This window comes from Pristis pectinata, chromosome 10, assembly GCF_009764475.1.
Source record: "Pristis pectinata isolate sPriPec2 chromosome 10, sPriPec2.1.pri, whole genome shotgun sequence".
NCBI lineage: Eukaryota > Metazoa > Chordata > Chondrichthyes > Rhinopristiformes > Pristidae > Pristis > Pristis pectinata.
This window is the reverse complement of record NC_067414.1, coordinates 100,523,549-100,540,626: the sequence shown is the minus strand read 5'-3', so window position 1 is coordinate 100,540,626 and position 17,078 is coordinate 100,523,549. Positions and strand designations below refer to the sequence as shown.

The following is a 17,078-nucleotide window of genomic DNA, read 5'->3' as shown; positions in this document are numbered from 1 at the left end:
GCATCCACCTTGGTGCTGAGAGCCTTCAGAGAGCTGAGCTGGTGCAGATGTTGCAGACCTTGTGTCTGTGGAGTGGATCTTCACATTGGAGCATTGCTGTACTTTCAGCCCAGTACCAGCTGTGACATCTCAAATATGCTGTTGTGCCAACATTTTATCCCACTCTAAGATTTATCTAACCCTTCCCTCCCATACAGCCACATGAATGATAGCTAGCCCTCCATTTTCTAAGAGGCTCTTAAATGTCCTAATGCATCTACCTCCTCCACCTCTGCCAGCAGTGAGTTCCACCCATCCCTCTCTGTGTTTAAAAAAAAACTTACCCCTGACATTCCCCTATACCTTCCTCCAATCACCTTAAAATTATGCCCCCTCGTGTGAGCCATTGTCACCCTGGAAAAATGTCTCTGACTGTCCACTTGTGTACATCATCTTGTACACCTCTATCAAGTCACCTCTCATCATCCTTCTCTCCAAAGAGAAAAGCCCTAGCTCAGTCAACCTATCCTCACAAGACATGCTCTCCAATCCAGGCAGCATTCTGGTAAATCTCCTCTGCACCCTCTCTAAAGCTTCCACATTCTTCCTATAATGAGGCAACCAGAACCAAACACAATACTCCCCAAGTGTGGTCCAACCAGAGTTCTATAGAGCTGCAACATTACCTCACAGTTCTTGAATGCAATATCCCAACTAATGAAGGCCAACACACCATACGCCTTCTTAACAACCCTGTCAACCTGCGCAGCAACATTGAGGGGTCCATGGACGTGGACCCCAAGATCCCTCTGTTCCTCCTCTAGCACAGAGCTTCCAATAAAATAGTGTCTGCAGGATGAGCACTAAGATGCTCACTAAATCATTCGCTCAATGGTTAATTCTACAGTGCGTACCCCTGGCTGGTGAGAGCAAACTGAGGTACAAGTTGGCTGCTGCCGCGTGCAGTGTTTGGTGTCCCTTGAACCAGTGCTGAAATAAAACACAGCACATCATACTATACTCTCTGACTGCCAAGCTGCAGTGGTTGCTGGCTCTGGCAGCTCCAACTCGTGCTGGGGAGGGCTGCACAGCAAATGGATGACACAATGCTGGGAGAACATCAGCTGCCCAAAAACAGACTAATTGTAAGTAACTCATAGAAATTCACCTGAAAAATCAGTGCTTTTCAACTCAAAACTAATGCTTGCCTTATCCACAGTGATAAACCTCTGTCCAGATTCCTGCTTTTGCCTCAACACAACCTATAATGCACTTGTTATCCTATACACCTTGAATTACCTGCAGCTACTGCCCACCGCCACTGGCCTCCCATTAGCTTTCGGACCCTGAAATAGTTCCCTCTCACCGCCGCCACGTACAGGTACCTTCTCGGCACTGGGGATGGGAGACAAGAATAACAGGAAAGGAAACCAGCAGCTGAATTCACACAAAACTTTAATTTGCACAAAAGAAATCTCAAATCATCTGTTGCTCTGCTCGCAGTATTGCAATACTCCACACTGGTCAGAGACAGCCCACATCACCACCCCTGGGCCCAGCCAGCAAGGGGCAGGGTCACCTGGCACAGGCACCCTCCTTGCTGCCATGCTCACCCCCATGAAGGCTGGACATGGCAGCAAGGAGAACTGAACACGTGTCTGGGCCCACACCAGGCATGGCTGGAGTGGGAGTGGCAACAGGATCCAGGGTGCTGTGCTCACCCACGGACCGGTTGCAGGCAGAGTCCCCAGGAATCCTGGGTCCAAAATAAGTCCTCGTGCTCATGTCCACAGCTAGCTGGGTCCCAATTGTCAATTCCACCCCTCGGGAATCTGCCTCCCACCACAGGGGAGCTGTTCACCCCCAGGTGTACCACAGAGTGTGACCCACAGGGGGGACCAGAGTCCAGAGAGCTGTCACCTGAACAGCAGTGCCCTCCCCACAGCCCAGTCACCGCCAACCTCTGCCACTCGTGCAGAGAATGAAACCCCTTCACCAGAGCCATTCACGGCCAGGACAAGTCCACACATTCCACAGCGGGCTGGTTGGTGCAGCGGTGAGGGAGGGACAGACCCTCCTCACCAGCAGCCCTCCAACATTTACATTCGGCTCCTGGCGTACCGCTCAGCCCTCTGGATAACTTCCTCCAGGTCGGAGCTGCTCCCGGTGCCCTTGGCGACGAGGTCGGTGCCTCCGGCACTCCCGCCCATCCCCGCACAGACGGCCAGGGCCCAGTCCACCGCAGACAGGGTGCTCCGCAGATCCTGGGGAGAGCAGGCAGTCAGACAATGGTGGTGGGGTGGGGAGAGGGGCGGGCAAGAGGAAGGAGAGTTCGAGGGGGGGTGGGACATCACTTGGACGGGCAGCGACTATACGAGCATTAGATGTGGGGAGGTAGGGGAAGCTGGAGGGGAGTTGGAGGGGGGAGTGAGGCTGTGCTGGGCACACAGAGGACAGGCTCCATTCACGCTACCACTGACCTGGGGGACCCGACACACACACAGAACCTTCCCCCCGGGCTGGGGGCTCAGCAACATCACAGAGCAGCTCGGAGACCCAGCTGACAGCAGCTTCACCATCTTCCCCAGCACCTGGGACACAGAGAGAGGTGAGTCCTGGGGGGAGGCAATTGGGAGGGAAGGTGGGGGGGGGGGGGGAGGATAGAGAGATAGAGATAAAGGGGGAGGGGAGAAGAGAGGTGGGGGGGAGGGGGGAGAGGGAGAGAGAGGTGGGGGGGGGGAGGGGAGAGAGGTGGGGGGGGGGGGGGAGGGGGGAGAGGTGGGGGGGGGGGAGGGGGAGAGAGGTGGGGGGGGGGGGGGAGGGGGGGGGGGGGGAGGGAAAACACACTCACACTGATGGGCTGCTCCGGGACGGTGTCCACCACCAAGCTCCGGTCTGGTGACTGCGCCAGGAGAACACGGAGACAGTCAGCCGCCTGGGGGGGGGGGGGGGGGAAAGAGGAGCAGGTGATCAACCACAACAACCGCCCCCACCCCGACATCCATCCACCTCTCCCCCCCCCCCGAGCCCACCCTGACACCCACCCACCCCTCCCCCGCACACCCCACCCACCCCTCCTCCCCACACCCCCCGACACCCACCCACCCCTCCCCCCCACCGAGCCCACCCTGACACCCACCCACCCCTCCCCCGCACACCCCACCCACCCCTCCTCCCCACACCCTCCCGACACCCACCCCCCCTCCCCCCCACCGAGCCCACCCCGACACCCACCCACCCCTCCCCGCACACCCCACCCACCCCTCCTCCCACACCCTCCCGACACCCACCCCTCCCCACACCCCCACGACACCCCCCCACCCCTCCCCACACCCCTCCCCCCCACCGAGCCCACCCCGACACCCACCCCCCTCCTCCCACACCCCCCCCGACACCCACCCACCCCTCCCCCCACCGAGCCCACCCCAACACCCACCCACCCCTCCAAGCCCACCCACCTCTCGCTCCTCCAGCTTGCGGACGCGGGTGTTGGCCGCCCGCTGCAGGGCGCGGAGTTGGTGCTGGAACTGCCGGCGTTCCCGCTGAGGCATCGTCGCCCCATCAACCACCTGAGGGACGGAACTGAGTCAGAGGCTGGGAGGGGAGCGCCGCGGCAAGGGAGGGGCCATGAGGGAGCTCCACGCCGGGGAGGGGTGGTACCGAGCGGGGCGCGGGGACGATCTCCTGGTGCGTCTTCTGCTGGGCCTGGCCAAGCTGGCCATCCACGGGACTCGGCGGCGGGCGGCCGAGGGTTCCGGCCGGGCAGCCTGCCTGCCCGTCTTCCGTGTGCGTGCGGGTGTCGTTGGAACGGGAGTGCGCGGTCTCCACGGGCGCCCTGGCCGAGTTCCGCGCTCGGTGGGCCCCTCGGGATTGCGTGTGTGGTGGGTAGTACGAGCGCGATTCTTATTTGAAGTGTCGCGGTAGCGGGTGTAGTGTTGCGTGTTTCGTTAGTACTAGTCTGCATTATCCACTGTAGTTCTGGCGTTGCGTAGTTTCTTTTCTGTATTAGATGTCGTGTATTGACACTGGTTGTCCTTTTGTAGTGCTTTTAGTGAATAAACGTTATTATTAATAAAAAAGGGGCGATACTGAGGGAGGGTCACACTGTGGGAAGGGCGCGGTACTGAGGGAGCTCCGTGCCAGGGGAGGGGCAGTACTGAGGGAGGGGCTCACGTCGGTCAGCCGGCCGATGTCCTTGCCAAGCCTCCGGGCATCCGTCAGCGACGTGGTGGCAGCCCGTGTCCGTGCCGACAGGGAGTCCACCTCTTCACACAGGGCACTACCCGTCACTCGAGCCTGTGGGCGTAAGTACACTGGCACTCACTCCGACACACCAACACCAAACACCGGAAAACTATCCGCCCGGAATTCCACTACAGCCAGTGACCTCTTTATTAATTACCCAGAGGGAGCATTAGATAGTAGAGGAGGCCATTCACGTCTCCTTGTCCCTGCTCACCCAGTCAGTGGCTGATCGGCTTCAGCCCCACTTCCTGCACTGACCCCACCTTCCAGGATCCCGTCACTACCTCCATCGGAACGTGCTCAGTGACTTGGCCCCCACAGCCCTCTGGGGAGAGATTCCCACAGGTTCTCCCACCCTTTCTGACGTGCAGAGGGATCTTGGGGTCCAAGTCCAGAGCTCCCTGGAAGTGGCTACACAGGTTGATGGGGCAGTAAAGAGGGCGTACGGCATGCTTGCCTTCATTAGTCGAGGCACTGAGTTCAAGAGTCGGGAAGTTCTGCTGTAGCTTTCTAAAACTCTGGTTAGGCTGCATCTGGAGAACTGCATTCAGTTCTGGTCACCCCGTTACAGGAGGGATGTGGAGGCTTTGAAGAGGGTGCAGAAGAGCTTCACCGGGATGCTGCCTGGATTAGAGGGCATGAGCTACAAGGAGAAGTTGGACAAACTTCGGTTGTTTTCTCTGGAGTGTCAGACGCGGAGGGGAGACCTGATAAGAGGTTTATGAAATTATGAGAGGTGCAGACAGTCAGTATCTTTTCCCCAGGGTCGGTCAAAATGTCTAATACCAGAGGGCATGGATTTAAGATGAGGGGGGGGAAGTTCAAAGGAAACGTGCGGGGCAAGTTTTTTTTGAAACACAGAGAGTGGTGGGTGCCTGGAATGTGCTGCCAAGGGTGGGGGTGGAGGCAGGTACAATAGAGGGGTTTAAGAGGCTCATTAGACAGGCACATGGATGTGTTAGGAGTGGAGGGATATTGTGCAGGCAGAAGGGATTAGTTCAGTTAGGAGTTTAATGAGTTGGACACAACCCTGTGGGCCAAAGGGCCTGTTCCTGTGCTGCACTGTTCTGTGTTCTATGGTTTGAGGAGAGATTTCTCCTCAGCTCAGTGCCCGATGGCTGAGCCGTTATCCTGAGACTCTGACCCCAGGCCGTGGGCACCTCAGCTGGGAAAATATCACTCTGGGCCTCGGGTGCACAGAGTTCTCTCATTCCTCTAAACTCCAGAGAGTACCGGCTGAGTCTGGTTAACTTCTTCTCACAGGGCAATTCCCCTCCCCCCACACCCCACCCAATGAACCTTCACTGTACCCCTCCCCCCAGCACAGTCCTCCTGCCTCGAGCAGGGAGACCAGACCCCACGTGGGCTCACCAGGGGCTGATGTCATCGGAGTGAGACCTCTCCCTCCTGTGCACACACCTTCTTGCAAGAAAGGCCAAACTAGTGATTAAATGTCTAACTAAACGAATCCCTTCTGCCTACAAAATGTCCATAACTCTCCATTCTCTGCACATTCATGAGCCTAACTAAGAGCCTTTTAAACATCTCTACATACCTGCCTCCACCCCCACCCCTGGCAGCGCAATCCAGGCACCCACCGCTCTCTGTGGGAAATACTTGCCCTGCACATCTCCTTTGAACTTACCCCCTCTCACCTTAAAATGCATGTCCTCTAGCGTTTGACATTTCGACCCTGGGAAAAAGATACCGGCTGTCTACCCTATCTATGCCCCTCAATCTGCATCGTTAACCTGATACACCCAGGACCCTTCACACACAATCACACACTGTTTAAAAGATCCTCAACCATCATGACCACCTCACATTGTGATCCACCTTGTAGGTACTCACATCCCCTCTGTACCCGCCTCACAACCCACACTGCCAACCAGCACTGTCAGTAGAAAACCTGTACACACAGCAATGAAAATCACTCCACAACAAGAACAGTAAATGCTGGAACCTCTACAGCTCAGGCAGTGTCTGTGGAGAGTGCACGAGGGACAGAGCGCTAATGCTGGTCAGAAATGGGGATGAGCAAAAAACAAGTTAGAGGGTTGATCGGACAAAGGGTGAGGCCAGGGTTGCTGTGGGGATAAGTCGTAGCTGAAGTTACCAAAGGGCAGTCACAGAGAAAGAACACGAAGGGATGTAAAGGCTGTGAAATGCAGAGCTGGAGGGTCAGAGGCGGCAGGAAAACCGAGCCAGCATCACAGCTGCAGCCTGGACACTTCGCACCTCCCTGGACTCGAGGCCACGTTCCCCAGCTCGAGAGGGAGCAAGTTCCACATGGGTATCAGACCCACCTGCTCTGCTCAGGGGAGCCACCTTCCATCCTCAGTCAGCCCCCCCAAGGGGTTCGTTGTCTTGCCGATGCCAATTGCTCCTTGTTCACACCAGGCGCAACCGGTCGTTTCTCCCCACCGTAACTTCTCCCTCGTCTGTACGGGACCTACCCTGCCGATGTGACTGTAGAGCAGTGGTTGGGATCCAGGCCAATGCGTATCGCCCAGCTCTAAGGTGGGGTTGGGTCAGGCACGGCCGCTGGACACCCGGTGAAGGTGTCCTACAGCACCCTTGGCCAGGGTTCCGAGCATGAAGGACTGCCAATAAATTCCCAAGTCAGTGAATTCCTCGGCCAGGAATTTCCACTACTCTGTAGTCTCAGGAAGTATCTCCACTCCCAGCCTTCCCGCTCCTCGCCAGCTGGTCTCCGGACTGGGAGAGGAGGGGAAAGGTGCAGACCACCATCTTTGATAGAACAGGACAGCACAGGAACAGGCTCTTCAGCCCACCATGTTGTGCCGAACTAGTTAAACTAATGAGATGTAATCGCTCCTGCCTGTGTAAGGTCCATCTCCCTCCATTCCCTGCACATCCATGTGCCTGCCTAACATCTTAAACCCCTCATCGTATCTGCTTCCACCCCCACCCCGGCAGCGCATTCCAGGCACCCACCGCTCTCTGTGTAAAAAACTAACCCGCCCCTCATCTCCTCTGCACTTACCCCCCCCCCCCCCCACCTTAAATGCATGCCCTCTGGTATCAGACAATCTGCAGACCAGGTAGGACTGGGCTGCCTCTGACCTCTGACCTGCTTGGCTTCCTGTCCTGTCAGGGCGATCAGTCGGCTCATTCCCTTTCCCAGTTGCCTCTCGGAGACAATGGCCAGATCCTGGATCAGTCCTGTCCGGAACAGGTGCCTGCAGGGAGAGCCAGAGGTTCCGTAAGGACACAAAGTACCTGGCCTGTCACACACTCCCCCCGCACCGTCCCGTCACACACCCCCGGGGTCAGACACGGGGCGAAGCTCCCTCCGCACCGTCCCGTCACACACCCCCGGGGTCAGACACGGGGCGAAGCTCCCTCCGCACCGTCCCGTCACACACCCCCGGGGTCAGACACGGGGCGAAGCTCCCTCCGCACCGTCCCGTCACACACCCCCGGGTCAGACACGGGGCGAAGCTCCCTCCGCACCGTCCCGTCACACACCCCCGGGGTCAGACACGGGGCGAAGCTCCCTCCGCACCATCCCGTCACACACTCCCGGGGTCAGCCACGGGGTGAAGCTCCCTCTGCATTGTGGCATCTAACTCCCAGGGAAAGGGTGGATTTGTACGGAGTGAGTACTTACGTTCCACAGCAGAGCTCCACAGAGGTGTACCGGGTGTGGTCTGAAGACTGTAGCTGTTCTACAGGGGTCCCGACAGAGACAACACGAACAGGGTCCGGGTAAATCTGTCACAGACACAGAAGGGAAGTCTGGTGCAAAGCAAACCCCACCAGTGTCGTCTCACAGCTCTCCAGAGCACATGCACTGCTCACCCGAGTGTACTGGGTTCACTGACTCACCTCCAGCTCTGCATACTCCACCCCTGGGCTGCTCCCTGTACCTTAACATTCACAGAACTGTGGAAGGGGCAGTACCAAGGGAGGGTCACACTGTGGGAGTGGGTGGTACTGAGGGAGTGCTATGCTGTAGATCTGATGTTTACTATGTCCACACAGAGGGTAGAGTCACAGAGCAATACAGCAGAGCCAGAGGCCCTTCGGCCCAACCAGTCTGTGCTGACCACGGTGCCCACCCAGCTAGTCCCAATTTCCTGCATTCGGCCTGTATCCCCCCAAGCCCCGCCCCTGCATGTACCTGTCTAAGTGCTTAAATGACGCTATTGGACCTGCCTCAACCACTTCCTCTGGCAGCTCGTTCCATATACTCACCACCCTCTGCATGAAAAAGCTGTCCCTCAAGTCCCTTTTAAATCATTCCCATCTCACCCTAAATCTATGTCCCCTAGTTTTGGACTCCTGTACCCTGGGGAAAGGACTGCTACCCATCCACCTTATCTATGCCCTTCATGATTTTATAAACCTCTATAAGATCACCCCTCATTCTCCTACATTCCAAGGAATAAAGACCTAGCTTGGCCGGCCAGCCTCTCCCTGTAACTCAGGCCCTCTAATCCTGGCAACATCCTCGTAAATCTTTCCTGCACTCTTTCCTGTTTAACCACATCTTTCCTATAACGGTGACCAAAACTGTACACAGTACTCCCAAGTGCGGCCTCACCAACAACTTATACAACTGTAACATAATTTCTCAACTATACTCAATGCCCTGACTGATGAGGGCCAGTATGCTAAATGCCTTTTACACCACCCTGTCTACCAGTGACTCCACTTTCAATAAACTATGCACTTGTACTCCTAGGTTCCTCTGTTCCATTACACTCCCTGGTCCCCACCATTCATAGTACAAGTCCTACGCTGGTTTGACTTTCCAAAATGCATTGCCTCACACTTATCTGTATTGAAATCCATTTACCATTCCTCAGCCCACTTCCCTAACTGATCAAGATCCCCCTGTAATCTAAGATAACCTTCTTCACTATCAGTAACACCCCCTAATTTCATGTCATCCACAAACTTATCGATCAAGCCTTGTGCATTTATATTCAAATCATTTATATAAATAACAAATAACAAAGGTCCCAACACCAACCCCTGTGACAGACCACTAGTCACTGGCCTCCATTCTGAGAAACAACCTTCAACCACCACCCTGTGCTTCCTACCTTGAGCCAATTTTGAATCCACGTAACTAGCTCTCCTTGGATTGCATGGGACCGAACCTTCCAGACCAGCCTACCATGAGGGACCTTGTCGAAGGTCTTGTTAAAGTCCAAACAGTCGGTATAGACCGGCTGCAGAAATGGCAGATGGAGTTTAATCTGGACATGTGTGGAGGTGATGCACTTTGGGAGGTCAAATGTGAGAGGAAAGTGCACAGTTAATGGCAGAATCCTTTGGAGCTTTGATGTACAGAGGGGTCTTGGGTTGCAAGTCCATCGCTCCCAGAAAATGACAACACAAGTAGATGGGGTGGTAAAAAAGCGTACGGCACGCTTGCCCTCATCAGTCAGGACACTGAGGACAAGAGTCAGGAAGTTATGTTGCAGCTGTATAAAACTTTGGTTAGGCCACAGTCGGACTGCCACGTGGAGTTCAGGACGAGGCTTTGGAGGGGGTGCAGGAGAGGTTCACCAGGACGCTGCCTGGATTAGAGGGCAGGAGCTAGAAGGAGAGGTTGGACAAACTTGGGGTGTTTTCTCTGGAGCAGCAGAGGCTGAGGGGAGACCTGACAGAGGTTTATAAAATTACGAGAGGCACAGATAGGGTCGACAGGGCAGAGAAACAAAGGACTGAAGATGCCAGAGGAACTGAGCAGGTCAGGCAGCATCCGTGGAAAAAAACAGGCGGGCAACATTTGGGCTCAGGACCCTTCTTCAGGACTGAAAAGGGGAAGCCCAATATAGAGGAGGGAAAAGCAGAGCAGTGATAGGTGGACAACAGAGGGGAGGTGGGGTGGGCACAGGGTGGTGATAGGTAGATGCGGGTATGAGACAGTGATGGGCAGGTGCGAGGGGGTAAGGGAGTGCAGGAGAATCTCTGTCTCACCTGAAAGGACTGTTTGGGTCCCTGGATGGAGGTGGTGTAGGGGCAGGTGTTGCACCTATGGCGGGGGCAGTGGGAAGTTCCCGGGGTGGGGGACAGTAAGAGTCTTTTTCCCCAGGGTAGAAATGTCTAATAATGGAGGGCATATTGAAAGTGAGGGAGCGCGGGGGCACGGACCACGTGCGGGCAGGAAGCGCGGGGGCACGGACCACGCGCGGGCAGAAGCGCGGGGGCACGGACCACGCGCGGGCAGGAAGCGCGAGGGCACGGACCACGCGCGGGCAGGAAGCGCGAGGGCACGGACCACGCGCGGGCAGGAAGCGCGAGGGCACGGACCACGCGCGGGCAGGAAGCGCGAGGGCACGGACCACGCGCGGGCAGGAAGCGCGAGGGCACGGACCACGCGCGGGCAGGAAGCGCGAGGGCACGGACCGCCTGCAGACACCCGGGACTGAAGCGCCTGTCCCCCTGCTGTACGGTTCTTCGTTCCCCTCAATCCACCCTCGGCAGCCGATTCCCACCCAGCCCCACCCCGTTCCTGGTCCTCCCTTGCGCCAGGGGCAGTGGGCAGGCAGGGGGTCGATGGGCCGAGTGGCTCCCCGGCGGGGACGGGGCTGGTCCAGCCTCACCTCATCGACGGTGCGGAGGCCCGGGATCTCCAGGGCCTGGCTCAGGGGCAGCTCGGCAGTGAACACCTCCTCGTCCCTCCTGATCAGCTCCCCCACCGCAGCCTCCACCTCCCCCAGCTGTGGGTCCGTGATCGGTCCCTGGGGAGGGGCACAGAAAGGGTTTAGAACTGGGGGGGGGTAACAATTGTCAGGACGGAATGGTTTGGGGCAAAGGCAGAAGTGGGAATGGTTGCCAAGGGGAACGGTGGCCGGAGGAGGGGATGGTGGTATGGTTGCTGGGGGATGGGGGGGGGGGGGGGGGGGGATGGACAGGATGGGGAACGGTTGCCAGGGAAGGGGGGAAACAGTTGCCGGGGAGGGACAGGATGGAACAGTTGCCGGGGGAGGGGGGACGGTCAGGGTGTTGATCCCAGTCCCGGGCTCCGAGTCCTCACTCCGGCCGGGATCTCTCACCTTGATGCTGATGTCCAGGCGCAGCCTGTCGGCCGCGACATGCGAGCCCCTCTGCTCGGTCTGCGGACCCAGCACCCGGCGCAGGGCCGCGTTCAGCAGGTGGGTGGCCGTGTGCTTCACCATGCAGCTGAGACGCTGGGCCTGTGGATGGGAAACAACACAGACTGTCAAACGCAGGCCCGGGGTCACAGCACAGACTATCAAACACAGACCCGGAGTCACAAAACACAGACTGTCAAATGCAGACCTGGAGTCACAGCACAGACCTGAGGTCACAAAACACAAACCCAGGGTCACAGCACAGACCAAACATAGACCTGGAATCACAAAACACAAACCGTCAGACGCAGACCCAGGGCCATAGCACCCCCTAGGTCAGATACAGGGGAGGGGATGGAGATAAGGTTGGGGTTAGGGTGGGGGGGCAGGTTCGGGGGGTGCACCACCTCATCCACGAACAGCTCCAGTTGGTCCCCAACACACAGCGACTCTGGGACGGAGACCGTGTGAACGACAAATCCCCCAACCGCCTGTACGTCCAGGACCGGGAGCAGGACATCCTGGGGAAACACGAACAGAAGGGTCAGTGCTGCGAGACCACCCACTCCCTGCACCGGCCGAGCCCCCACCTCCACCGTACACACACACACACACACACACACAGTACATCCCCGGACTCACACCCCCACTGTGCATACACACACAGTACATCCACAGGCTCACAGACACACTGTGCCTCGGACATTCCCCCCCCCCCACCCCAGTTTTACCCACCCATACCCTGGGATCAGACACTGACTTTCGACTCTATCTATGCCTCCTGATTTTATACACCTCTGTACGTCACCCCTCACCCTCCTTGGCCTCGGAGAAAACAGACCCAGCCTGTCCAACTCTCCTTCGTAACTGCAGTCCCGGTTACATCCCTGTGAATCTTCCCTGCACCCATTCCAGCTTAATGACACCCTTCCTATAGCTGGGCGACCGGAACTGCTCCGCGTGTGGTCTCACCGACGTCTTGTACGGTTGTAACGCGACACCCCAGCTCCTGTAACTCAGTGCCCCATCTGATGAAGGCCAGTGCGGCAAACGCTTTCCTTCACCGCCCTGTCCATTGGTGTCCACACTTTCAGGGAACCGTGTACCTGTACCCCGAGGTCCCTCTGTCCTACCACACTCCCCAGGGCCCTGCCGTTCACTGTACAAGTCCTGCCCTAGTTTTAACCTCCCAAAATGCCTCACTTGGTACTTGTCGGAATTAAGTTCCATCACCTCTGCCCATTTTCCCTGTTGATCTCGATCCTGGTGAACCTTCGATGACCCTTTCACTGTCCGCCACACCGCCGATCGTGGCGTCATCCGCAAACTCACTGCCCACGCCACGGTCATTCCCAGCCAAACCGCTAATGCACACGACAACAACGGGGGACCCAGCACTGATCCCTGCAGCTCACGGCTGGTCACAGACCTCAGACCTGAATAGCAACCCTCCGCCTCCCACCTACCTACCTACCTCCTGCAGAGGTTTACCAGGATGCTGCCTGGTTTAGAGAGGATGCATTATAAGAGAGACTAAGGGAGCTAGGGCTTTACTCTTTGGAGAGAGGGAGGATGAGGAGACATGATAGAGGTGTACAAAATATTAAGAGGAATAGATAGAGTGGACAGCCAGCGCCTCTTTCCCAGGGCACCAATGCTCAATACCAGAGGGCGTGGCTTTAAAGTAATGGGTGGGAAGTTCAAGGGAGATATCAGAGGAAGGTTTTTTACCCAGGGAGTGGTTGGGGCATGGAATGCGCTGCCTGGAGCGGTGGTGGAGGCAGGTGCATTGGTCAAATTCAAGAGATTGCTAGATAAGCATATGGAGGAATTTAAGATGGAGGGATATGTGGGAGGAAGGGGTTAGATAGTCTTAGGCGAGGTTTAAAGGTCAGCACAACATGGTGGGCCGAAGGGCCTGTATTGTGCTGTAGTGTTCTATGCTCTATGTACCTCCTGCCCCCGAGCCCACTGTGTACCCAGCTAACCAGCACATCCGATCCCCTGTGATGGGACGTCCTAGACCAGCCTCCCCTATGGGACAGTGGAGGGTTCGGGAGCAGTGCCCGGGGTGACCCCTGACCCACCTGCTGCCCGTCCCTGGTGAGGAAGCCGCAGTCGGGGCTCTGTCCGCCCTGCTCGCTGTAGAAGTTGGTCCGGTCCAGGACGACACAACACCGCTGGCCGGGCCCCACCTCCTGCACCAGCCTGCGGCCCAGGATCAGGGCGAGGACGGCAGCCCGGCATCGGGGGAACGCTGCAACACAGGCCACACGTAGGGTCAGGGCGGAGGGACGCTGCAACACAGGCCGACGCGCAGGGTCAGGGTGGGGGAACGCTGCAACACAGGCCACACGCAGGGTCAGGGTGGGGGAACGCTGCAACACAGGCCGACACGCGGGGTGGGGGGGGGGGTGGGGTGTTGTCTGTGCAGAGTCACCCTCAGAGTCACAGAGAGGTACAGCAGGGAAACAGGCCTTTTGGCCCATCCAGTCTATGCTGACCCTGCACCAATCCCAACGTTACTCTCCCCACACTCCCACCGCCCCCCCCATCCCAGGACCCCTCACATGACTCCCTTCACCTCCCTCCCCCCCCACCACATTACCGTACTGTCCGCGTGGATCCAGGCTGTAGGAGTATTTGGGGGAGTCGTCGGTGGGGGGGACCCCGGCCCGGTGAAGCTGCTGCAGGGTGCGGAGGTCCAGGGCCGGCTCAGCCTTGGTGTCTGTCGGCTGGGGTCCACGGGACCGCTGGTGGGGGGAAAGAGTAATGAAAACCTGCTGGAACGGCCCCCACCCAGTGATCAAACATCCCCCCCCCCCCCCCCCCCCCCCCGTCCGCCACCAGCAGCTGTCCCCAAACCAGAGCCCCACCCCCACACTCACCTCTTCCCCCAACCCCCTCCCCCACTCACCTCTTCCGTCCCATGCCAGCCCCCCAACACCCTCCCTCACCCCTCCCCTAACCCCCACCCTCATCCCCTCCCTCCCCCCCTTCTGCCCACACCCTACCTCCCCCCCCACTCACCCACCACCCCAACCCCCACCAGCTTGTCCCCCCCACCTCTGCCTCCTCCCGGGCCAACCGGTCCAGGCCCTCTGTGTCCATGGTGACGGATTTCTCCCCCAGCATCAGGCCGATCAGGTCGAGGGGGAAGCCCAGGCTGCGATGGAGGGACCAGGCCACGTCCGCTGGAACGACAGAGTGGGAGGTTGGGGTGACCACAGATAGCATGCGTACCCCCTCCACGTCCCCCTCCCTCCCCGCCACTCCTCCCCCCGACCCCTCACTGTTCCCGGGGGCAGTGGGGGAGGGCAGGTCTGGGGGGGGGATCCCAGCAAGTGGCAACGAGGTTTGGGGACGGTGGGAGGGGGAGGAAATAATCCCACGACAGGAGGGGCTGAGTGCGGGGGTGACGGAGAGGGGTGACAGTGTTTTTGCAGGGGGTGTGGAGACAGAGAGGGCAGATCCTCTGTGTGCGTGAGAGAGAAGACACAGAGAGAGAGAGACAGACGATGGGGGCGAGGGTGGGGATGGGGTCGGGGGCCGTTTCCTGCCCCAGTACCTGGGAAGCTCTGCCCGGCGGCCATCTTGTCCAGGGTTCTGTCGATGACCCGTCGGCCCCGGTGCAGGGAGGACAGGAAGTCAGCCTCCCCCTCGCTGATGACGTCCATGATCTGGGGGAAGAGGGTCCAAGAGAGGTCAGAGCCTGGACCCACAGACGGGGAGACCCCTCTCCCTCCCCCACCCACCCTCATCCCCCTCCCCTAGACGGGGAGACCCCTCACTCCCTCCCCCACCCACCCTCGTCTCCCTCCCACAGGCAGGGAGAGACCGACAACCCCCGTCCCACCGTCCCCTGCATCCTCCCGTCAGCTCCACACCCACCCAGCCCCACAAATCTCCCCCCACCCACCTACCGCCCCAACCCCCTATTCCGTGTCTCTCTGTCCCATTCTTCGCCTACCACCACCCTGTTCTTGACGTCTATCCCACCCTCCCCATGACCCACGCGCCCCTCCACACACACACCCCCCACCCCTCTCACCTGGGTAACATCGTGCTTCAGCTCTGGGTAGGCGTCTCCCTGGAAAGGGTCAAACACAAGGTCACTGCTGCCGTCCACACCCTGAGGGCAGCCTGGGCCCTGCTATCCTCACTGGCCCACCCCCTCCCTGGGATGGTGCCTGGGGGGAGCCCAGGCCACAGGGGCTGGTGGGCTCACCGGGTCAGCCTGGTCCCACACAGGCACATGGGCCAATCCCCACACACACTCACTCTGGGGCTCTCTGGGGGGGGGGTTACACTGCCCCCCCGCCCTCCAACTGACCCTCACTCCCTGCCAGTGATGTCTGACACCCATTCAGTCAACAATGGCAGCCATAATACCCACAATGCTCGGTGCTCCAGAAAGCACCCCATCACTCGAGTGGATGTGGACAGAGGCAGCGTCTCTCAGATGGGAACAGGCCCTTCAGCCCACTGTCTGTGCTGAGCATGATGCCAATCCAAACTAATCCCATCTGCTTGTACATGGTCTGTATCCCTCCATTCTCCGCCTGTCAAAATGCCTCTTAAATGTTGCTTTCCGACTGTCTCTCCTGTTTATAAACCTTTATCAGGTCTCCCCTCAGCCTCCAGAGAAAACAACCCAAGTTTTCTCCTTACAGCTCACACCCTCTAATCCAGGCAGCATCCCGGTGAACCTCCTCTGCACCTTCTCCAAAGCCTCCACATCCATCCTGTAACGGGCGACCAGAACTGCACACAGTGCTCCAAGTGTGGCCGAACCAAAGTTTTATACAGCTACAACGTCTTCCTGACTTTTACACACAACACCCCGACTGACGAAGGCGAACGTGCCATACCATCTTATCCATGTGCGGCCACTTTCAGGGAGCTCCGGACTTGGACCCCGAGATCCCTCTGAATGTCAATGCTCCCAAAGGTCCTGCCATTTACCGTACAATCTCCCCTTACATTTGACCTCCCAAAGTGCAGCACCTCACACTTGTCCAGATGAAACCGCCATTTCTCCGGCCACATTTCCAACTGGTCTGCATCCTGCTGAATCCTGCATTGGATAGTTGTGTAAACTCACCATCCACAACTTGCTGAATTTACTAATCAGACCAGCTACATCTTCATCCAGATCATTGATATACACCTCACAAACACCAGAGCACTGATCCCTGCGGAACACCACAGGTCACACACCTCCAGTCAGAATCACTCCCGTCTTTTATAAACCCATCGACCAGCTCTCCATGGATCCTGTGCGCCTTGGTCTCCTGGATCAGCTGCGAGGAAACCTTGTAGCGAACTTCACTAAAGTCCATGAATATAACACCACGGCCCCGCCCGCCTACATCGAGCTTCACTTCATGGACCCCCAGAGAGATCCAAATCCGGAATCGCAGAGACGTTCGTTGGGAATTCAGCGGTGCTGGGCAAGACCAGGGGTGGGGTGTTAGAAACTGGGTGGGAAAAGGGATGGAGGCGGTGGGGGTGGGGGGGGGCAGCAGTGAGGGAGTCTGGGGCCTCGGGTTGTACGAGGGTCGATCAGGGCCAACAGGGACTGGGTGGGGTGGGCAGGGGAGGGGAGGGGACTGAGTGGGTGGGGGAAGGGATGGGAATGAAGCCACCCGATTGGGCAGTCAGGAGCCAGCACAGGCTTGAAAGGCCAATTGGAAACAGTGATTCTGTGACCTGGGGACGATGGCTCCCACCGACCCACCACCATCCCCAGGCATTGCCGCCCCCCATCCCGTCTCC

The 17,078-nt window shown here is 58.2% G+C and overlaps 1 protein-coding gene across 1 annotated transcript in view; it reads right to left on the bottom strand.

The window, feature by feature from the left end:
• Nucleotides 1-1,417: 1,417 nt before the first annotated feature.
• The window catches only part of aars2 (alanyl-tRNA synthetase 2, mitochondrial (putative)), a 31,481-nt gene continuing 15,820 nt past the window's right edge, over nucleotides 1,418-17,078 (bottom strand). Inside the window, exons 8-22 of the mRNA XM_052025466.1 lie at nucleotides 15,352-15,390; nucleotides 14,869-14,980; nucleotides 14,367-14,494; nucleotides 13,909-14,053; nucleotides 13,388-13,557; nucleotides 11,708-11,821; nucleotides 11,262-11,402; nucleotides 10,809-10,946; nucleotides 7,859-7,962; nucleotides 7,319-7,427; nucleotides 4,153-4,275; nucleotides 3,438-3,548; nucleotides 2,831-2,914; nucleotides 2,460-2,570; nucleotides 1,418-2,243 (exon numbers count right to left, since the gene is read on the bottom strand). Coding sequence (XP_051881426.1) covers nucleotides 2,079-2,243; nucleotides 2,460-2,570; nucleotides 2,831-2,914; nucleotides 3,438-3,548; nucleotides 4,153-4,275; nucleotides 7,319-7,427; nucleotides 7,859-7,962; nucleotides 10,809-10,946; nucleotides 11,262-11,402; nucleotides 11,708-11,821; nucleotides 13,388-13,557; nucleotides 13,909-14,053; nucleotides 14,367-14,494; nucleotides 14,869-14,980; nucleotides 15,352-15,390 — 1,794 coding nt within the window. The 3' untranslated portion in view covers nucleotides 1,418-2,078. The remainder of the gene's footprint in view (nucleotides 2,244-2,459; nucleotides 2,571-2,830; nucleotides 2,915-3,437; nucleotides 3,549-4,152; nucleotides 4,276-7,318; nucleotides 7,428-7,858; nucleotides 7,963-10,808; nucleotides 10,947-11,261; nucleotides 11,403-11,707; nucleotides 11,822-13,387; nucleotides 13,558-13,908; nucleotides 14,054-14,366; nucleotides 14,495-14,868; nucleotides 14,981-15,351; nucleotides 15,391-17,078) is intronic.